Source organism: Mastigoproctus giganteus, chromosome 3 (genome assembly GCF_048544385.1).
Source record: "Mastigoproctus giganteus isolate SK-2022 chromosome 3, ASM4854438v1, whole genome shotgun sequence".
Taxonomy (NCBI): Eukaryota; Metazoa; Arthropoda; class Arachnida; order Uropygi; family Thelyphonidae; genus Mastigoproctus; species Mastigoproctus giganteus.
Window position 1 is genome coordinate 105,221,279 of NC_143577.1, and position 16,059 is coordinate 105,237,337.

The following is a 16,059-nucleotide window of genomic DNA, read 5'->3' on the forward strand; positions in this document are numbered from 1 at the left end:
TTGTTCAGAAGAAGGTGTCAGATGTACCTTGTGGAGTCACTTTCCAATTCTGGCCACTGAGAGCATGTTGCTTTCCATTTGTTTTTTCCATTTGTAATTTGTTGTCAATTCTTCACTCTCTCTTTTTTTTTTTTTATTATAAAAAATCACCACAATGGGACATAGCCTGGAATCACTTCGTTTACTGCCATCTCTAGCAATTGAAATAGTCCATTTTCAGAGCCATCACTACCTCTTCTTCCCTTATCTGTGTAATTTCACAAAAAATGCCTAATGTTTTTGTTCTTCTGAACTGGTTTTTTTTTTTTTTTTTTGCTATTTCACTATTGGGAAAAATTTCTGAATAACACTGGAAATCTTGTGTATATCTTAAAATTTTACATTGTTTATGGCGTGAACTTTCCTTAATTGCTGCTAGAGGGGCTCCTCCTGATTGTTACTGAGCAGACTGTGTGTGCATGCCAGTATTGTTGAGTTAGTGTTGAGTGAAGAGTTTTTTTTTAGCCATATGAAACTGACGATTGTTTTGAAGCAAACATCATGTCGGACATACAGATTGAACAGCAATAGGTGATTCGTTATTATTATTATCAGCCATATAGTACAAGGAAGCCTGAGGCTTATGCTGTACCAGACAACAAGAGAGAGAGAGAGAGAGAGAGAGAGAGAGAGAGAGAGAGAGAGAGAGAGAGAGAGAGAGAGAGAGAGAGAGAGAGAGAAATAAAATGGAATCACCAAGAAAGAGAAGAATGATGATATCCAGCTCAGGACCCTGGGTGCGAGATGGGGCTTAAATGTGTCAGAAACAGTCAGATGAATGAAGCATATGGTACTGAGAGTCTTGGTAGGACGACGGCCATATTTAAATGGCACAAGTGATTCAGTGAAGCCCACGAGTCTGTTGCAGATGACCCAAGACCTGGTCAGCCTTCCTCAACAACTCCTGAGCAAATTGCAAATCTTGGATGAAGACAGGCAAATTATACTTCATGAATTGGCTATTAGAAGTCCATGTCATATGATAGTGCTGACAATATTATGAAAGATCACCTGAAAATGTTGCGAATCATCTGTGACTGCTGTATTCCACACAATTTGACTCCAGAACGAAAACAGTAAAGATTAGACTTGTGCAAAGAAATGCTTGATTGGTTTGAAACAGGGTCAAAACTTGTTGAATTGAATAGCGAGTTGTGATGAAACATAAATTTTTCACTATAATCCAGACACAAAACAAGAGTTGAGTGAGTAGATGCATTTTGATTCACCAAGACCTAAGAAATTTCGAGCTTCTCGTTCAGCTTATGTTTTTTGACATAAAAGGCATTCTTTTTACACATTTTGTGCCTCGTGGAACTATGAATAAGGAAGTATACTTTGAGGTTCTCTGAATCAAACTTTGCTGCACCATTCATGAGAAACGTCAAGAACTTTCTAGTGTGGAGTGTTTTCTCCATCAAGACAATGCCAGGCCCCCATACGGCTAATATTGAGCAGCTAGTGATCACTGCCAATAGGTTCCAAGGTTCTGCCATATTCCCCTTATTCACCGGACTTAGCCTTGTGTGATTTCTTTCTGTTTCTACGTCTGAAGAAAGCTCTGAAAGGCAAATGTTTCATGTCTGACAACAAAGCTTGCAGAGCCACAATGGAAGCACTTCACAGTCCTTCAAAAAATGACTTGCAAAAAGGATTTAATGAGTGGGTACAACGAAGACGAAAGTGTGTAAAGTTCAAGGGAGAGTATTTCAAGGAGGAGAAATCCACAGAAGATTCAGATGACAATTAAGATAAAATCTTGCTCCAGTCCGTGAATTAAGTGATCACCCCTCGTATTTCTTTGACATTTTACTGAAAGACACTAATTAGCTTTGCACTGCACAGTTACTACGAAATGACTGAAAATAATAGATAATAGCATTAATTCTGCAACATAGACTATCATAACTCACCTGCCAGTCCATTAATGAAAATAAGCAGAAATTCAGCAAAAAAAAACCTCTGCCATCACTATGACAGGGAGACAGAAGGATCCTACTAAGTTAAAAACAATGGATTGTCCATTTAAAAATTTATATTAGAAATATATGTTAAAACTCACCAGCTTGTTTTCACAGTTGTGATAAAGAACTGAGAGCCATTTGTGTTTGGTCCTGCATTGGCCATTGACAAAGTACCTAAATATATTTATACAAATTCAGAAAAAAAGAAAGCCTATTGTTGACGAAGTATATATGTAAACTAATTTAAATATAATAATTTATACACTTCATTGTACTGATTAAATAATAAATTAAATGTAGTATTTGTTAAATTATTTAATGAAAATTTTAGAAAAAGTAAATAATTTAATAAATTTTTAAAACCTAGCAATATTTGATTTGCATCTACCAAATAATTTTTTTACTCTATACAGATATTATCACTTGAATCAATAAATACTACAATATCTCATATTTTGCACATAAATCATGAAGTTATAATTATACTCTAAGAAACAACTGTCCAGAAGAAAACTATTACGATTGCTTAGATGGCACAAAGTGTTTATGATGCTTAAATCAAAGCACTGTACAGCAATACCTCGCTTAGCACGGCTTAAAACAGCATGGGTTTCACTATAACACAGTTTTCAATTAAGTTTAAGTCAAATTTACTGTACATATTAAAACTCATTCAATAGCCTAGATTTGATTTGATTTGATTTGATTTTGATTTTTTGTGGTGCAAAAACAGCAGGGTTATAGTGCGCCAGGAAAAAGTTAAAATATAAAAAGGTAAGACTGGTAACTTGTAAAAAGCTACTTCGTCTTAAGGTGCATACAGTCATAAAATCAGTACAATGACAAAAGCAAATTGTTTATTTCATATGACTGTATACAAATTGATCGACTTTAAAAATTTAAAAACTGCTGACACATTGTCGTTGTCATTTAAAATCTGACTGAGTGTATACGGATCAGTCAGATGGGTAAAAGCAGTAAAACGAGCATTTATAAAACTAGAACAATCACATAAAATGTGTTCGACGGTTAAAACGGTGTCGCATTGCTCACACATAGGAGGGTCATCAGCCCTCAGCAAAAAGGAGTGTGTCAAATAACAGTGTCCTATGCGGAGCCGAGCAAGAACAACTTCCTCTTTGCGATCCCTGCGAAAGCTGGACCGCCAAGGATGGATCACAGGCTTAATTCGACATAGTTTGTTTGTAGTAATCAGTCGATGCCACGAATCTTGCCACTGAGATTGCAGGTTACTACGGATCACTTGCCTGTAGTCTGTATAGGGGACTAACAGGTCAAGATTATCCGTCAGGGCTGTCGATTTGGCTGCAGTGTCAGCCAAATCATTTCCTCTAATCCCGATGTGACTGGGGATCCAGCAGAAGCGGATATCGAATCCGCTTGCATCGAGGCTGTATATTATCTGCTGAATTCGGGACAGGGTTGGATGATTGGTGTGTGACATCGCTGATAAAGCCTGTAGTGCACTCATTGAATCGGCATATATAATACACCGTTGGTAACGGTGTTTTCTTATGTGATCTAGAGCTAACTCTATGGCATGCAGCTCTGCAGTGTAAATGCTGCAGTTAACAGGTATCTGCTCTGATATGGTTTTATCTGGAAAAACAGCAGCAGATCCTACATATGATTCCGACTTCGAGCCGTCTGTGTAAACTGGCAAGAAGTCAGAATGTTCTGCACGGTGTTGTGAATAGAGCTGAAAGTAGACAGAGGGCGGAGTATTAGACTTCGTCGCAAGTTTGAGCGAGAAGTCACATGCTGGTGTTTGTGCATGCCAGGGTGGAAGGGGATCCTGTGATGATCGAGCAACCTTGTCTACCGAGATGTTAAGCTCATTGAGTAGCTCTTGAACACGAATGCCGAATGGCCGATTGGCATTGCGTCGTGTGTTATAAAGATTTTCCCATCGTGGCTCGAAAACGGATGTCCACGTGGGGCGGTCCGGCAGGGACTTCAGCTTGAAGGCATATTGCAGAGACAACTGCATTCGCCGAAGCGACAAAGATGGTTCATTTGCTTCGGCGTACAGACTTTGGACAGGCGAAGTTCTAAAAGCACCAGTAGCAATGCGCTTGATGATGGACGGGGTCAAGCCAACGAACAGCGCTATTTCTGGCAGATGCATATACCTGAGACCCATAGTCCAATTTTGAACGTACAAGTGCACGGTACAGACGTAGAAGAGTGCATCGGTCTGCACCCCAAGAGGTAGAAGAGAGAGAGCGGAGGATGTTAAGCCCTCTCGTACACTTCGTACGTAGCTGACGAATGTGTTGAACAAATGTCAACTTTTTGTCAAAAATGAGTCCCAGGAATTTCGCCTCTGATACAACTGGAATGGTGCTTTGTCCAAGTCGTAATTCAGGCTCAGGGTGGAGGTTACGTTTGCGACAAAAATGGACGCAAACGGTCTTCTCCGGTGAGAACCTGAATCCATTGGCCGTGGCCCAGGTGTTAACGCAGTCAATAGCTTGTTGCAGTTGTCTCTCAATAACCCTCATATTGCATGATTGAGAGAATATGCTGAAGTCATCGACATAGAGTGCACTGTTTATAGTTGGAGGAAGTTGTTCAGAAATAGAATTTATTTTAATGGCAAAAAGCGTAACACTTAAGACAGATCCTTGCGGTACCCCCTCCTCTTGGTAAAAAGGCCGTGAAAGGGAGGATCCTACACGAACTTGGAAATAACGGCAGGATAAAAAGTTTTTAATAAAAATGGGAAGGTGGCCTCTCAGACCGAGATTGTAAAGGTCTTTTAAAATACCAAATCTCCAAGTTGTGTCGTACGCTTTTTCCATGTCAAAGAAGATGGACACCAAGTGTTCTCTTTTTAGGAAAGCATCACGGATTGATGTTTCCAGTCTAATTAAGTGGTCCAGTGTGGACCTGTTTCTTCGGAAGCCGCACTGAAAGAGGGAGAGAAGGTCGTTCGATTCTAAATACCATAAGAGACGAGCATTGACCATTCTCTCCAATATTTTGCACAGACAGCTGGTCAGAGCAATAGGACGATAGTTTTTTGGACATTTAGGATCCTTTCCCGGCTTAGCAAAAGCAAGTATAGTTGCCTTGTGCCAGGTATCCGGAAAGTGCTCTTCAAGGAAGATTCTGTTATACATGAAAAGCAAACAGTCCATGGATTCTGGTGAAAGATGTTTGATCATTTCATAATGGATGTTGTCTGGTCCAACAGCGGTAGCCTTTGTATGGGCAAGTGCTGTTTTTAGCTCGTGGATAGTAAATGGCCCATTATATGGGTGGGAACCCTTCGATGTGAATTTAAGGGCCTGATTTTCAGTCTTGCACTTTAAGACCAGAAACTCTGGGGAGTAAGATGACGTTGCAGAGATCTTAGAAAATGTTTCCCCAAGAGCATTGGCTATTGCAGTAGAGTCTGCAATAGTACATCCATTATATTCAAGGACCGATGAGGGGTGTGCTGTGTATTTACCCTTCATTTTCCGGATTTTTTCCCAGACTACCTTAGAGTTGGTAGACTGGTTAATAGATGATGTAAAACGGATCCACGATTCCTTTTGACTCTGACGACGGATGTAGCGTGCTTTGGCTCGTGCACGTTTAAAGGCTATAAGGTTGGTCGTGGTAGGATATCGACGGAATATCCCCCACGCTTTGTTTTGAGCCTTTTTGGCTGCTGTGCATTGTGAATTCCACCATGGTTTGGGAAATGGTGGAAACCGGGCAGATGTTTTTGGAACAGCATTCGCAGCTGCTTGGACAATATTTTCTGTGATGTACTTAACTGCATCATTGATAGGCTCCTGACTGACTGTGCTACGATCAAAATTTGCCTGATGTTGGAAGGCAGTCCAGTCAGCCTGATCAATCTTCCACCGTGGTAACCTGAAGGGAAGACATGGTCTCCCACTGTGTAACAAGGTTATCACAGGGAAGTGATCACTTCCGTATGGATTCTCCTCCACTTCCCAAGTGAGTGAAGGGAGTAGAGAAGGGGAGCAGATAGAGAGATCAATGGCAGAAAAAGTACGGGTAGGCATGTGGAAGAAGGTGTTTGTTCCAGTATTTAGAAGGGAAAGGTCATTGTCATTGAGCATACGCTCTATGACTCGTCCCCTTCCGTTGATGTTAGCACTACCCCACAGGGTATTGTGTCCATTAAAATCCCCGAGAAGTAAGAAAGGGGGAGGCAACTGCGTTAGAAGATCATCAAGGTCTTCCTGGGAGATATCAGTCCCAGGTGGCAAATAAATAGAGCAGACCGTTAATAGAAATCCCACTGTAAGGCGAATTGCAACAGCCTCTATGCTGGTTGTAATTAGCAAGGGCTGAACTGGAGTCTGATTATTCACAAGGATAGCCACTCCTCCATGAGCAGGACCATCCGCAGTTCTATCCTTACGAAAGATTGTGATGTTATGCATGGTGGGATCATCATTTGCCTTTAGATAAGTCTCCTGCAAGCAAAAGCAAACTGGCTCGTGCTTTTGCAGGAGGGCCTTGATGTCATCTGTATTTCGCCGGAATCCACGACAATTCCATTGTAGGAATTTAGCCATTATTTTGGCTTGGTGGGTCCATCAGGCGGCTTCCGAGGTGCTGAGGGCTTACTTTTATCAGTCTTGGCTTTATCTTTTTTGGGGAAGAATGGACGCTGTCCGGTGTCCATTTCTTCCTCCACGAAGAGTTGCAAGACTGAATCGTCCGGTACCTCCTTGTCCTCTACATCCATTGATTCTGTTAATTTTGGTTGCTCTTTTTTACCACTTGGTTTTGTTAGTGGTGGGGCACTAGGAGGTACGGATATTGGAGTAGCAGCTGATTGTGTTTTTGTGGTGGGCTTTTGTGAACTCAATAAATAGCGGGCAATCGGCGTGAATGACTCTCTTGGTGGTATAGTCATATCTGTTTGTGTACCGATAGTGCACTTCGCAGAAACCTTCTGAGCATATGAAGGCTTCCCGCTATTTATTGGTTGTATGCGTTTTCTAGCCTCTGGGTAGGAGATGTTAAGCTCCGTTTTTAACTTTTGTATCTCCTTTTCGTCCTTCCACCGCTGGCATGCTCGAGAGTATGCAGGGTGCTCTCCTTGGCAGTTAATACAGTTAGGCTTAGGAGCTATACATTCCTTGCTCTCGTGATCTTTAGCACCACATCGAGCACAGGCAGGGTTACCACGACAAGCTGTTTGTGAGTGGCCGTACTTTTGACATTTAAAACACCTCAGTGGGTTTGGAACATAAATCCTCACTGGGCAGTTTAAGTACCCTGCCTTGATGGAACTTGGAGGCCTTGGGGTGTTGAATGTTAGGATGAGAACTCGGGTAGGGACAAGATTCCCATCCTTACGCATGGATATTCGCTTGACAGCTGTTACTCCTTGTTCTTTTAATTCAGAGCAGATCTCTTCTTCAGAAACATGAAGGAGATCCCACTCTGATATGACACCTCGTGAAGAGTTCAAAGTTTTGTGAGGGGTTACAATAATGGGTATTCCCCCTATAGATGTGGCTTTCAAAATTTTTTCTGCTTGATTTATATTCGATGCTTCAATAAGAATATCTCCAGAACGCAGCCGTTTTACGGATTTGGGTGAACCTGCCATCCCTTCTAATCCTTTCTGGATAAAGAAAGGTGACATTTTCCCTATTGACTGCTCTCCGGTGGAATGGAGAATGAGGAAAAGCGGTGTCACAGATGGTGTTTTCTCCTCAGTTCTGGCTCTTTTAGCAGAATTGCTCTCACTTTCTTCCGACGATCGATTAGGTAGGGGCCTTGTTGGGGCCCCAGAAGAAGAATTTAAATTACTCATAGGAGTAAAGAAAAAATGTCTGATGCCTAAGTACCTCACCCACCACGGAGCCCTACGAGGGGGCGCCCACTCGTGAACTAGCAGGTACTGCGTACACGAATGGGACGCCGAGTTCGCTTAGAACACCATACCCACGTTACCAATAAGTCTTTATCCCGTCCCAGGACCAAAGGGAGGGAGACTTATTGGAACGCAGTTGACCCTAGCAGTATAAAACCACCCGCCGATTGATCCCAGTCGAGCCGGTCCGGGACCGCCCGTCTTGTCGAAGCAGGGGCCAAAGTGGTGTATTAAGGCTGGGCCCCTCAACCACCAGGATCCCCCTTTCCGCTTCCACGGGTCGCGGCGCACGGCTGCACACGCCGGATTCCAAAGATGTACCCCTGAAACCAAGGTATGGGCGTTAGATCCCAGTGATGCTAATCTGGTAAACCAGCAGCATCACTGGGAGGTCCCCTCACCACGTACAGGTGCCCACGTCGAGGGGCATTCAATAGCCTAGACAGGTACTATACAGGTACAATACATACGACATTGTACCTGTATAGTACCCAGCTACGACAACGCAGCATATGTGTATAGTACCCGTCTAGGCTATTGAATGAGTTTTAATATGTACAGTAAATTTTCGATTTAAACTTAATTGCAGTACAGACTGCAATTAATTAAAGCCGTCTGTTGCATGTTGCAGTCTGTACTGCAACATGCAACAGTGTTCGGTATTCTTAATTCAATCCTGACGAGACGACATGATAGTTTTTTCAAACTTTTCATTTCAAAATTTATTTTTTACCCCTTTAAATATGATCGAAAATTTATCTGCATCTTGGCTAGAAATCACTGCCAACAACATGCATTCTGTTTGGCAGCATGTTTTTCCCCATTTGGTAAACGATTTCACTGGTTTTGAATCGCAAGTTCAGATAATTTCCGAAGACATTGTGAAGGTTGGAAAAGACTTTGGATTTGAAACTTTGGATGCTGCCAATGTACGTGACTGCATTGACTCACGTGATGCAACTTTCCTTGAAACTGATGAGCAAACTGCATATGCAGAAGAGGAAAACAATTCTGAAGTGCCACCCAAACAATTTTCAACAGAACTGGAGAAAGCTTTTTGGGGGGTTGACATGGCCTGTGAGGCGATTAAGAATGGAGATCCGAATGTTGAATGTAGCATCAAGATACGGCAAATTTTACAACATGGGATTTGATGTTACAAAGACTTGTATGCCGAGAAAAAGAAGAGATGGCTTCACCAGACTTCATTATTGAAATACCTAAATAAACAACCGCTTTTTTAAAGCTTTTTTTCACATCTCTCATGATGTTACCTTTTCATTAATAAAATTTTTGCAATATTTTTTTAAATTTCAAATCCTTTTAATTGGCTATCAGTTCAAATTGTTTATAGATTAATTATAATTTGTTTGTAGACTGTTTCTCTGGTACACATCACTTAAAACCCATTATAATTATACCTCAATCAGCACAGTTTAACACGGAATAGTTTCAGTACCAATTATCAGTGCTATTTGGGGTATTGCTGTATATCATACAACACTAATAGAGCTATCCATAATCCATCTGGTATTGGTATCATTAATTGCCCCCCTCTTTTTTTAACCCATCAGAAGTCAGCAGAAAATTTGAAAAAAAAAATCAGTAAAAATTAATTCCAATTTTTACTTTCTTTGATGCCACCTATATTTTATATTATTTCTCAACACAATTTTTGGAACATGCGTCCATCTGTTGTGTGAAGTGAATGGGTTGAATAAACAAATTTAAGGAAAAACAAGGCAAATACATGGTACTTTTTTTTTTTTTTTTTTTGGCTGATTTTTTTTGGCTATATAAGCTTGCTTTCTTGCATCATTTGCCATTACTGCTACTACAATTGTGAAAAATCCATGATCTATATTATCAGGATCAAATTGACCGTCCAAGACTGACACAGGATTAAGTGAGGTTCTGTTCTCCCCCCCCCCCCTTTAATGAAAACCCAAAAGGTATTAGAACCTATAGTACTTAACAGTAGTAGTGATGCAAGAGTGCAAAGCATATATAGCACCAGAAAAAAAAAAAAAAAAACACTCCCACATTACCTGTCAATCCCAATAATTTATCTAGTTCTTCCTTGAATTTTTTTCAAACTTCCCACTTCCCCAACAACAGATGAAACTTGGTTCCAACAATCATCCACCTGCTGGCTGAAGGCAACCCTCACACATCTATCCTATAATCATCCTTTCTCAATTTGAATTTATGTCCCCTTATGTATAGTCTGAGCAAGAGGAAGAATGCCATCACCATTGCGCTTGCTCAACCCATCCAAAGCCTTAAACACCTCAATCATATCATTTGCAGAACTGACACTTACCTTGGTAAGACCACCCTTTCGTTCCCTTCACCAATCTTGTTGCCTTCCAAAACAGAGGCCACCAGACCTGTATGCAGTACTCAAGATCTGGCCTAAGCATTGCCTTATATAATGGGATAATCACTTCCTTATCCCTGCTGGCAAAGTTCCTATATATCATAGACAAAACTCCATGAACTGTCCTGGAAGCCAATCTGCATTGCTCTGACTGCCCGACTACACAATTACTCCCAGGTCTTTTTCATTTTCCACTACCTTGAGTATACATAATTGGTATGTTAATCTGCATTTACTGCTACCCATAATGCAGTACCTTGTATTTTTCATTGTTAAACTTCAACTGACATTTCTGAGCCCATCTGCCTAATTTTTTGTTGTAGCAGCTCGCCCTGATTACTGTCACCTCAATTCTGTCATTAACCACCCTACCGACCTTTGTATCATCTGAAAACTTAGACATTAAGCCTGATATACATTCATCATTAATAAATATAGAAAACACTCCTACCACCTTCCTTTTATCAAAATTTCTCACTCATTCCTAATAGAATATATCTATATGTTAAAAATCAGTTGTCTCAGGGGAAAAGAAAACCCAATGAGACAAATTAATTATTAAGGAATAAGATGTCGTCAGGTAGGGTAGAATAATCCCGGGGGCTCACATCTGGTGAGTATGGGCTTGGCACACCCAGGGTCCTGAGCTGGATATCATTATTCTTCTCTTTCTTGGTGATTCCCTTCTACTTTTCTCTCTCTCTCTCTCTCTCTCTCTCTCTCTCTCTCTCTCTCTCTCTCTCTCTCTCTCTCTCTCTCTCTCAGGGTAACTTGGGGAATATTTTTTTTTTTTTTTTTGGCTGGTGCAGCATAAGCCTCAGGCTTCCTTGCACCATATAACTAATAATAATAACTTGAGGACCACTAACCATTGTAATACCCATGATTTTTTTTTTTGCCCCCAAAAACCAATTTTAGCCTACGTTGAGAATCCCCGGATCTAGACTTGTCCAGACAACCCTAATTTCCTCGACTGTATTGTCACTGGAGATGAGTATTAGGTGTTTCAGTATGACCAAGAGAGGAAGCATTAGAGCATACAGTACACTTCAAAATCATTATCAAGGCCCAAAATGTTTTGTTTACAGATGTCCATGTTCAAGACAATCTAAGCATGTTTTTGGGCAAACAGGGTGCAATTCACAAGGAATTTGTACCTGAAGGGAAAAAATGTCAGTGTTGCATTCTACATACAGGTGCTTCAAAGACTATTGAAACACATTTCTTGGGTGAGGCAGTAATTTTGAGAGAAAGGCAGCTGGTTCTTGTTGCATGACAAAGACCCTGCTCATTCTGCACTTGCTGTGAAGACATTTCTGATGAAACAGGGCTTTGTACAGATCACCATCCAACCTAATCTCCCATTTAACACCAGCAGACTTCTTTCCCAAGGTGAAAACTGCCCTAAGAGGAGATTTCAAGATGTTGAGGACAAAGAAAATCGTAACCATGAAACTGAACATTCTCTTTAGACTCCTTTAGCATTAGTAGAGGCATATGATGCAAGAAAGCAAGCAAGACAGTATCAGCCAAAAAAACCCTTCCCATTTCACCCATCCATTCACTCCAAAGGTTTGTCTAGTACTGCCTTGAATTTATTTAAGTTGTTGACTTCCACTACATCAGATAGAAGTTTGTTCCAACTATCAACCACCATCTGGCTAAAGGAAAATTTCCACACATCTATTAAGCAATTGTCTTTCTCAATTTGAATTTATGTCCCCTCAGGTGAGTAATCTGAGCAAGAGGAAGAATCCCATTAGCACTGAGTTTGCTCACACCACTCAAGGCCTTATACACCTCAATCAGATCACTTCCAAGGTGCCTAGTCTCCAGGCACTGTAATTTGCAGAACTTAGGCCTTTCTTGGTAACAGCAACCCTTTATTCCAATCTCGTTGCCCTTCTTTGTACTTCTTCCAACAGCTCTACATCCTTCCTAAAATGAGGCCTCCAGACCTGTATGCAATACTGAAGTTGTGGGCTAACCATTGCCTTATACAAGGGGACAATCACCTTCTTATCAAAATTCCTGTGTATCACTGACAAGACACAATGAGTTACTCTTGCAGCCTGTCTACACTGCACAATTATCCCCAGGTCCTTTTCATTCTCCCCAACCCTAAGTGTAGTATCACTGAGTTGGTATGTTACTCTGGAGTTACTGCTACCCATATGCAGTACTTTATATTTGTCAATGTTAAATTTCAGTTTCCACCTGTCTGCCCAACTTTACCAGATCCTGTTGCAGTAGTGTACTATCATTTACAACCCTGTCAACCTTCCTGTCATCTGCAAACTTAGACATTAACCTTGATATACCTTCATTAATATCATTAATAAATACAGAAAATAACAATGAGCCCAACACCAAGCCCTGGGGGATTCCATTAATAACATTAGTCCACAAAGAACAGTGTCCATTGATTACCACTCTGTCTTCCCCCACTCACCCATCCTTTTATCCATTGTAGCAACTTGCCCTTAATAATGCCATACTGCTCCAATTTATACAGTAGTCTTCCATGTGCAACAGTATCAAAAGCTTTCCTAAAATCCAAGTATATATCAAAATTATTTTTTTCATCCAGTTCTTTTGTGACCACATCATAATATCCAATCAAATTTGTCAGACAAGACTTCTCCTAAACAAACTCACGCTGTGTCTGAACTATAACTGTAGTCTTGTCTAGAAGATCCTGCATTGCTTCTTTAATTAGTGACTCCATTATTTTCCCTGGAAAAGTTAAACTAACAGGTCTATAATTACTTGTGTCACTCTTTGTGAGTTGGAGACACATTCGCACATCTCCAGTCCATGGAAGTTTTGTAATTATGACTAAGGGTTTGTTTACTTCCTTTAATATAACTGGATAGATCCCATCCACCCCAGGTGTCTTTCTTATGTTCAATTTCAAAAATTTCTCCTCCACTTTTTCTTGGTTATTACTAGAGTTCGGATTTTTATGTATTATCATTTTTCGTTTACATAAAGGCATGAAACTTAGTGTGTCCACGTTACATGGTCTGAGGAACGTAAAGAAGCGTGTTTATAATTTAATATTTCATAATATTTTACACATTAGGTCATAATTTCAAAAATATATTTTTCGTCTTACGATAGTCGACAAATTATTTATCATATTGATTTAAAATATATTTCTAAAAAAACGTGGGAATTTACATTTAATCGTTTCACATTCCAGCATGGGCAGGCATGAGCGCTAAATCCCAAAGTTATTTTGATTGGCTCTTTAGTCACTCACAACGACACCGTAGTGTAATTTTAGCTATAATTTAAAACTTTACAGTAATTTCGCCTTATACTGAGTTCAATGAATTATTCATTCAGATTAAGTTCAAATTGGTGAGTATGGGCTTGGCATACCCAGGGTCCTGAGCTGGATATCACCATTCTTCTCTTTCTTGGTGATTCCCTTCTACTTCTCTCTCTCAGGGTAACTCGAAAGCCTCAGGCTTCCTTGCACTATATGGCTAATAATAATAATTATAAACTTATTTTATACAGTAGAAACTTCAGTTGTTGGTGAAATGAAGCCAAAATCGAGCTTTTTAGAAAATGGATTTCTTTTGTAGAAGAGTCTAAAGATACATACCAAACGGATGGAAAAATAATATATTGCAACGCATGCAATAAAGAGGTACAGAAATTAATTAATATATATAATATCGGTGTAGATACACATAACTCTGAAAAAACAACTACGATAGTAGCGTGAAAGGCATCATTTTGTCTGTATCTCATATTTTGCTCTTACTTCACAACGAGTTGCCCATGTATTGCACTACCTTGAATAAGTAATGCTTCACTAATAGAGAAGACTACTGTTACTTATTCTCAGTGAGTACCATCACCCAGAGGGCACCATTTCAAAGCTAGTTGGCTTTTCATCAGTGGGTGGTGGTAAGACAAGTAACAACAGTCTTTTCTATTAGTGAAGCATTACTTATTCGAGGCGGTGCAATACATAGGCAACTCGTTTTGAAGGAAGAGCATAATATGAGATACAGATGAAATGATGCCTTTCACACTACTATTGTAATTGTTCTTTAAGAGTTATCTATGGTGTATCTACACCAATATTATATAAAATCTTAAACTCTTAAATATTATGCCTTGTTGCATTTAGTTTATTTAAGTAAATTAATTAATTACCTGGTAATAGATCTATCATAATTTTTATTTTTATGATTGATTATAAAAATAAAAATATTATTTTTATTTTTCGATATATGAACATTCCAAATTTAATGCTCATGCATATTTAGTTTTTTCATATAAATCGGAAAATAATAATAATTTTTATAAATAATCTTAAATAAATATATAAATACATTTTTAAGGTTCCGTGCGCAAAACTATCAGCATAACAATTACAACAGCATAACGTTACTGCTTTGCATGAAGTGAACGTAAGGAGATGGAGAATTTCAGGGATGCGTACTACACAGCAGCTGCTTACTGCAGAAAACCAAAAAACACCAGATCCATTCTTTGCCGATTTATGCCAAGCAATGGTTACCACAAACATTCCTTGGAACAAAGTGAACAATCTGGTCTTTAATAGCTTCTTGGAAAAATACTGCTCCCAAAAAATTCCTGATGAATCAACGTTATGGAAAAATTACCTTGAGGACTGCTATAAATCGGTATGCTCTCATTGATTTTATTAAATAATTTATTATTTAATAAAATCCAAAAGACTGAATGCTGTGTAGGCTATATTTTAATTAATTAATTTATTTATTTACTTATTACTTGCAGTGTCTAAACAATATTTGCGAAGATATTGGAAGCAGCTGTGTGTGGGGTTCAGTTGATGAAACCACGGATTGTGAAGAATATAGCTAATTTTATTGTTGGAAAGCTTGATTAAGATGAACCATCTAAATCGTATCTCCTTGCATCAAAGGTTCTGGATAAAACTAATCATGCAACTGTTGCTAGATTCACCTTTTGCAGTGATGCATCTATATCATGGCAGAAAGTGCTATGTTGGCATTTTTGAATAAAGTCGCTCTGTACCGTTTTGTTTCCGTTGTTGTATCGGTGTTGTTTCCTTCATCATTTCTGTACCTCACAAGGTTCCTGTGGTATGCTTTTCGCATATGCAAAATTTCCCAAGTTTTAGAGGATACGGCCGTTGAAGGACTTCCTCTAGCTCCCGATGTCATTAAGGCGTTTAATTTTGCCCCGATCACATCTTGTGATGTTGAGAGGTCCTTCTCTGCTAACAAGCGAATATTAGCAGATGATAAGAGATTAACTCCAAAACATTTTGAGTGGATACAGGTATCGCAATGCAATGGAAAGTACTTAGCAACTTAAGTGTTAGTAGCCTAGTACCTTAGCCTATACATTTTGGTTTTTGTACGTTTAAAAAAAATTTTAATGTTTATATTTCAAAAAAAAAAAAACAAACTTGCAAATTGTGATATTTTCATTATATTACTTGTTAGAAATTTGAATAACAAGTCGTACAACTTTAAAAGAATAAAAAAAGTAAATATCATTTATATGGTATGTAAAGGTAAATTATTTAGTCATATTTGGTTAAATTTAATGACATATTTTCATCATGTTTTGACATTTTTAAGGTCACAAAAATCCGAACCCTAGTTATTACAAAATCATTTAGCTTGCTGCCAGAGTTTGATAAGCTTCTGGACTCCACGTTTAAATGTAGATGCAGAATACTCATTCAGTTTGTCAGCTACCTTAGCAGGTTCATCAAAAATTGAACCGTCGATGTCAAGTGGACCAACCAACCTTTGCAT

At 39.3% G+C, this 16,059-nt stretch overlaps 1 protein-coding gene across 1 annotated transcript in view; it reads right to left on the reverse strand.

Annotated features, from left to right (window-relative positions):
• Positions 1-16,059, reverse strand: part of LOC150088201 (peptidyl-prolyl cis-trans isomerase-like) — a 127,955-nt gene that overhangs the window by 19,676 nt on the left and 92,220 nt on the right. The window contains exon 4 of the mRNA XM_090369381.1: positions 2,102-2,177. Coding sequence (XP_090225507.1) covers positions 2,102-2,177 — 76 coding nt within the window. The remainder of the gene's footprint in view (positions 1-2,101; positions 2,178-16,059) is intronic.